The sequence below is a fragment of the Hipposideros armiger genome, unplaced genomic scaffold (genome assembly GCF_001890085.2).
Source record: "Hipposideros armiger isolate ML-2016 unplaced genomic scaffold, ASM189008v1 scaffold_130, whole genome shotgun sequence".
Taxonomy (NCBI): domain Eukaryota; kingdom Metazoa; phylum Chordata; class Mammalia; order Chiroptera; family Hipposideridae; genus Hipposideros; species Hipposideros armiger.
In genome coordinates, this window is record NW_017731480.1 from 2,577,820 (window position 1) to 2,585,390 (window position 7,571).

At 36.6% G+C, this 7,571-nt stretch overlaps 1 protein-coding gene across 1 annotated transcript in view; it reads left to right on the top strand.

Annotated features, from left to right (window-relative positions):
* AQR (aquarius intron-binding spliceosomal factor) overlaps positions 1 to 7,571 on the top strand; it is a 100,690-nt gene that overhangs the window by 54,906 nt on the left and 38,213 nt on the right. Inside the window, exons 17-21 of the mRNA XM_019649186.1 lie at positions 558 to 727; positions 2,884 to 3,125; positions 4,844 to 4,990; positions 5,771 to 5,840; positions 5,938 to 5,942. Coding sequence (XP_019504731.1) covers positions 558 to 727; positions 2,884 to 3,125; positions 4,844 to 4,990; positions 5,771 to 5,840; positions 5,938 to 5,942 — 634 coding nt within the window. The remainder of the gene's footprint in view (positions 1 to 557; positions 728 to 2,883; positions 3,126 to 4,843; positions 4,991 to 5,770; positions 5,841 to 5,937; positions 5,943 to 7,571) is intronic.

Below are 7,571 nucleotides of genomic sequence, written 5' to 3' on the forward strand. Positions count from 1 at the left end.
AGAAGGGAATGGAAGATATTGTTGGAATAAAAGTAAGGCCACAGAATGGGAACAGAGTTGGAGGTCTAAGACAAAAAGAGAGAAGGCAAAGAGGCAAGAAAAAGGCTCTGAGCTTCCAGCCATTAGTAGTAGATGAAATTTCCTTTCGTAGTAGTGACATTAGGTACACACTGTGGAAGGATGAAGAGTGGTCAGCCGTGTAGTTACTGCATGTAAGGTGGCAGCAAAAGCTACAAGTCACTGAAGTAAAGTTCTTTGACTTCTTAAGGCTCCTGTTTTAGTTAAGGACATAGACAGATAATTGCATTTTATGGCATTGCATCACAAGCAGTACATGATTATTCTGGGAAGAAACAGTAAGAATATAGAGAAAGGAGAAATATTTTCAGCTTCTTGGAATTTGAAATAGATTAGTGGAAAGCATTCTAGCCAGAGGAATGGCTGGAGTCTAAGTCCCGACAGTTTACTTATCATTTCTAGAAAAGAAATAACTGCTAACTTACTTTGATATTTGAAAAGTATATATTTCATTTAACAAACTTTTTCAAAATGTTCAGGACCTGAACCTAGACCCAATCTTAGAGGAGAGTCAAGAACATTCAGAGTGTTTTTGGATCCAAACCAGTATCAACAAGATATGACCAATACTATACAAAATGGGGCAGAAGATGTGTATGAAACCTTCAATGTAATCATGAGGAGGAAACCAAAGGAGAATAACTTTAAGGTAATTGGGGGCTATAGAATTAAAACTACTTTGAACAACTTTTAACATATAAATGCTTAGATAACTAGGTTAAAAATGATTTGTGAAGAAAACAGTGATCACTTCTTTTTGATTCTAAACAATCCTCTTAAATTCTTAACATAGATTAAATATAAAAACTTAAGGAAATTCATTCGCTAAATCTGGTGGGGGGTTTTTTGGATGAATTTAGACACTTAAAATATAAATTAATCCAGGTGTTGTTTTAAAGGTTAGCCTCCTTCCTTGCTTTTTGTATATTAGATACTCAGTTTACGCCCCCATTGTGAGGTGAGGAAAACTGCTTGTTTATCTGTTTACCAGGACTTCTTATTTGAATCAAAAGTAGGTGTACTTCCATATCTCTTTAAGAATACCGATGTGGAACCTCAGAGCTCTGAATTACTCTGATGTAATGTATTTATACTTTACTCATTAGTGGGAAAAGGGAAGTTTGAGGGCGAGAGAGTTTTACTTTTATAATAACTTTGTGGAGAAAAGGACTTTTAGTAAAGGGTTTTACTTCTTAAATGAACTTTTAGTAAAGGGTTTTACTTCTGAAATTATTATGTGAAACTGTATTATAAAACTTAAACATTGAGCAATTCTAGCATTGGATAACACTGGCTTTTGCACAAGTGCCTTTCTCTCTCTCCCAAACACAGTGCTGCTTCAGCATTATCACTTTATTACCTTTTTTATCTATTGTTGTGATTAAAAAGAGAAAGCTTCACATGCAAAGGAATTTATTCCCCATCTCACCCTGTTGTTGAAGACAGAACAATGGAAGTATCCTTGGTTTCTTTTGTCTCACACGCCACATCCAGTTCTCCAGTCAGCCTGATTGGCTCACTGCCTCTGCTGATGCCAAGTCCAAGACACCCTCATCTCTCACATGCCTGCTGCCATGCTTGGCTGCCCCTCCACATAGCGACTGAATGTCAGTTATGCCTGCATACCTGTTCAGCACTCTTTAAAGGTTTCTCCTTACAGTAGAAAGTTGTTACCATAACCCAAGGGGCCCCTTCGTTACCTGTCTTCTGGCTACCTCTCCAGCATCATTTTCTAACACTTTTCCCTTGCTCACTCCCTGCCAGTCGCACTGACCTTTTTGCTGTTCTTTAATAAGCCACGCCTTTGCACATAGGGTTGCCTCCACCTAGACAGTCTCCCTCCAGAGGAATGAATAGTCTAGCTTTCTGATTTCCATAGATGATTTTGTTGAAATAATGACTGGAAAGTCCAAGAATTTGCCTTAGTATTTAGTAATTTTGACAGTGTATCTTTTAACTATATAATGACCTTTTATTGTAGTCCTGATTCTTTCATCCTGAAATTTGAAATTTCATTTTAATCATTTTCACTTTATTTTTATGTCTTATTTTTAACAATGCTAAGTTTAATATTTCCATGTATCACATTGTGTGTTCACTACCCAGAGTCAGTTCTCCTTCTATCACCATATATTTGACCCCCTTTACCCTCTTCTACCATACCCCACCATACTCCCTGGTAACCACTGTCCATGAGTTTTTGTTTCTTTGTTTGTCTTGTTCCTTTGTTGCTTTCAGAATTGTGCACTTGAACACTTGAAACCTATGTAATTTTACTAACCATTGTCACCCCAGTAAATTTTAATTCAGAAAAATTTAATATTTTTAAATTGTGACGTGTTTCACAATTAAGGCATACATTAATGTGCTTCTGATTGTGTGTGTTCTCAGTATTGAGGAACTATGGAATATAAAGGGGAGAAAACTCCAGTAGTTTCTAAGAGGAAGCATTTTTTTAAGGGTTTGTTCTATAATGTTTTTTTGCTGTGGTGCAGACCTGATTGGATTTTCATGCTACTCAACAGAAGTCAAGTGGTAAAACTCATTTATGACATTCTGTCTAAATGAACTCCTAATGGATAAACTGTTCTTGCTAAGTTTGGTCTTTTGTTTAACTCAGCGTATGGTGTCAGCTGAAAATATAGCTGTTGATTCAGTCTAGCCAAGCACCTGTCAGCAGAAAATAACTTCTTGCCCTGAAACACTCGGGAATTCTGGGTTAGCGCGGCCAGCTCTGCATTCCACTGAACTGCAAATGTTTGAGATGTCTTCGTGATGAATCCTTTTCTGTCCTTTTACTGACAGGCTGTGCTGGAGACCATTCGGAACCTGATGAATACTGACTGTGTGGTACCTGACTGGCTGCATGACATCATTCTAGGCTATGGGGATCCAAGTAGTGCACATTATTCAAAAATGCCCAATCAGATCGCCACCCTGGATTTCAATGACACGTTTCTCTCCATTGAGCATTTAAAAACTAGCTTTCCTGGTCATAATGTTAAAGTAACTGTGGATGAGCCAGCCCTCCAGATACCCCCTTTCAGGTAAAGTCAGAGCAGGAGCTACTCCTTTAGGCTGTCTGTAGTCAGTCTGAGTTAGGCTGTCAGGACTGCAGCTAAAGGAAGTTTTGAGTATCATTCCTGGATTTTGTCCGGGCAGTCTTTACGTTCACCATGTAATCACTGGATAAAATGATTTTATTTGATTCTGTTTCTAATTCTTTGTGTAGTAGCTACTTTAAGACCACAATAAAAGTAGCCTCATGCCTTTTAAGAGATTGGTGAGTGCTTGTTGTCTGAAGACAACAAATGCTATAAATATATTTATAGCATTCAACTGAAGAAATGCTAGTCTGATATATTTCCTAATTAATAGATTAGAGCCATGTGATTTTGAACTTTTTTGTTTTTAGGGAAAAAGTATCATAACCTTGCTTGCTTTCACAACTTTTAAATATTTACAGTATAGTTGTATTTAATGTTAAAAGAGCTTTGGTTTTAAAACTTGAGTAGAACTAGAACAAAGTCCCTGAAGCGCTGACTGCTGTTCCCTGAATTCCATCGTAAGGATTAGCGGCAAAGCACTCAGTAACCTACGGGTGGTAGTGAGTGCTTACTTTCTTATTTGGAAATTAGCACATACAGCTTTTAACTGTTAAGTCTAAATATAATAATCTACATATTAAAAACATGTACCCTTAAACACACAAACCTAGTCTTTTTCCATGTTTTCCTAATCCTATTAATGGCAAAAATCATTCTTCTAGTCAGCACAACTTGAAATTTCAGCATTATTTTTGAATCTTTCTACTCCTATAACATAACTCCTGCTATGTTTTGTAGATTCTGCCTTAAGGATAATTTCTTTATATGTCATCCCTGACTGCTGCCTCGCTAGCCCTCAACACCTTCAGTCTTTATGGTGGCAGTGTCTTTCCTGTCTGTGTTCCCTCCCTGAGCCCATTACATGCTTTACTGTGATCATCATCCCACTCTCTGGTTAAAAATCTAATTTTTCCTGTCGCTTATCAAAATAAGGGCTGACATCTTAGCCTCTTTAGTTCTTAACATTGTGTGTGTGTGTGGGGGGGGGGACAGTATATTATTTATCCTTTCAGAATAGGAGGAAAGACTGGAAAAAGTGCACATAGAGAAGTAATTTTTTAGTTTAATTTTAAAGTAGTCATTGACTTCCCAGGGTACCCATGGGGAGTTGCCTCTTGAGGTATCCCTGACCCTAGGCTAAGAACTTGTGCCTTAAAGGCCTGATATTCCAAAGGTGTCGTAACAAGACTCCAGCCTTTTTCTCTAGCCTAATTGTCTATACTGTATCCTACTTTCCAGCAAAACTGGCTACTTGTACTTGAGTTTCTCCTGTTACTTCTTTCTTCCTGGAATGTCTTCCATCCCATGTTTGTATGTCTGAATTCTTTGAAATTCATTTTATTAATAGATGCCACCTCTCCCGATTAAATGAAGGACATTGTGTAAAGCACTTTACAGTACATGTGACACAAGGATATAAATCCTTCTTATTTGATACTCCGTTATTCAGATGACCATTTTTAATCTGAACACCTTTAACACACATCTTAGTGCTTTTAAATCTTCTTTTTTCAGAATTTATGTACAGATAGTGAGTTATTTTAGGCCATAGATGTTTCTTACTGATCTGATCATTCTCTGTGCAATGTCATGCACAAGATAGGCACTTGGTAAATCATTCTTAATTGGAAAACTGAATGAAGGTTTTGATCTTGTAGGATAACTTTTCCAGCAAGAAGTGGAAAAGGGAAGAAAAGGAAAGATGCAGATGAGGAAGATGAAGACACTGAAGAGGCAAAGATCTTAATTGTTGAACCTCATGTTATTCCTAATAGGGGTCCTTATCCCTACAGCCAACCCAAACGGTAATTTTACTATCGATGCTAATTGTAATAATGAATACTTTGCTATTTTGAATAGATGGGTAATATTTTTAAATTTTGTGATTCTTTAAAAATCCCAGGAAACTCCTGTCACTACAGCCTCTTTCCTTCTGTCAGTTGGCTGAGTAGCTCAGACATGTTTGGCCATTCCATAGTCATATTTCAAAAAGAAACATTTCCAGGTACTATGAGAAAAATATTAGACGGCTGCCTTAATTTGGGCACAGTGTTCTTCTTACTTCATGACCATATGTTACATATAGCAGCTATGCTTATGCATGTGTGCCATAGCTAATCAAGTGGCATTATATTTGGTGTTTGATTGGGAACTAGAACAGGACACTCCGAAATGAGGTCTGGGATGGGCTGAATGTTTTAAAAAGTGACTGTAGTCTTTTCTTTCCACAAGGCTCAATTTTAATTGGTCTATGGAAGGGAGTGTCAGAGTCATTCAGAGAGGTTGGTTCAGTCCTATAAGATGTGAAAGTTCTGGAGAGCTGATGTACAGCATTGTGCTTATAGTAAACAACACTGTAATGTACATTTACATTTTGTTAAGAGGGTAGATTTCATTGTATATATTTCTTACCAAACACACACACAACACTCACTCACACACACTCGGTAGCGGGAGAGAAGAAATTGGGAGAACAGGACAAATGCAGAGCAGATGTTTGGACCTCTGGTCATTGTTGTGTAAATTTTTACTAAATGTCATTCATCTGTATTTTCAACCAACTTTTTATCTACTCTTATTTGCAGTAATACAATTCAGTTCACTCATACACAGATAGAGGCCATCCGTGCTGGAATGCAGCCTGGGCTAACTATGGTAAGAGAATTATTTTATAAATGTTTTATGTGGATTCAGAGTAGGAGTGAGTATTAAATTTTGTATATGGATGTGGAGCTCTTGCTATTCGTTTCAGTGTTCGTAAATAAAGTTTTATTAGAATACAGCTATGCTCATTTGTTTATGTATTGCTTACGACTGCTTTTATGCTGTATCAGCAGAGTTTAATTATTTGCAATAGAGATTGTATGGATCACAAGCCTAAAATGTTTACTAGCTGACCCTTTACAGAAAATGTCTGCTGACAGTTGATTTAGAAGTATGTTTAATTTTCAAGTTTTTGGAGATTTTGCTGTTATTTTTCAGTAAATGATTTCTGGTCTGAGCCCATTATGGTCAGAGAACATACTTTATATGATTTCAGTTTCTTCTTTTAAATTTGTTAAGGTTTATTTTATGGCTCAGGATATGATCTATCTTGGGTGAATATTCCATGTGCATTTGAAAAGAATGTGCATTCTCTTGTTTTGGAGTGGAGGAGTGTCTTATATATGAGGTGTGATAAAAAAAAATATGGTGAATGTTTAAAAAAAACTTTAATACAGTAAAAGATACGTTGCCATTAATCCCCCTCAAAATACTCCTCCTCACTTTGAACACACTTCTGTCATTCGTGCCACTTTCTGAAGCAGTTCTGGAAATTCTCTTTCATGAGTGTCTTTTCTTCATCCTCCATCACAACAACAATCCGTGTCACACATTGCTCCTGGTACGGCAATTTCTATCATATAAAAACATTGTGGTGTGTCCTCATCCAGCTTATTCACTGACTCTGGCACCGTGCATCTTCTGGCTCTTCCCCAAAGTCAAAATAACCATGAAAGGTAAAGGTTTTGAATCAATTGAGGACATCGAGGCAGCCATGACAGCACAACTAAAGACACTCACAAAAAAGGACTTCCACAACTGCTTTAGAAAGTGGCAAGAACGATGTGATAAGTGTGTTTGAAGTGAGGGGGAGTACTTTGAGGGGGATTAATGGCAATGTGGCTTTCACTATAATTCATTTTTTTATTTAAACATTCACCATATTTTTCTATCACACCTCATATGTTAATTATATTCATTTGGTTGATGGTATTGTTCAGTACTTCTCTATCCTTGTTGATATACAACCTAATATTTCTGTTGACTACTGAGAAGGGAATATTAAAGTCTCCAACTATAATTATGTATTTCAGTTCTGTCAATTTTTATTTTACATATTTTAAAGATTTGTGGATATGTACATACACATTCAGGGTTGTTATATCTTCCTGGTGAATTGATGCTTTTATCATTCTGTAATGTCTGACTAGTAATTTTCTTTGCCGCAAAGTCTATTTTACAACTGCTGTGGTGTTTACATGATATATCTTTGCCTATCATTTTACTTCTAAATGACCTATTATATTTGAAATGAGTTTCTTGTAGGCACTATATAGTTGGGGCATGTCAGAATAAAAGACTATTCTGACAGTCTTTTAATTGGTGTGTTTAGACCATTTACATTTAATATATTTATTGATGTGTTTGGATTTAGGTCTACCATTTTATTATTTGTTTTATGTTTATTCACTTTGTTTTGTGTTCCTGTTGCTCCTTTCCTGCCTTGGAGTTATTGGGATAGTTCTTCTTAGTGTCATTTTTATTGACCTATTTTGTTCTTTTTTTTGTTTTAGATTTTTATTGGGGAATTGGGGGAGGGGAACAGCATTGGGGAATCGGGGG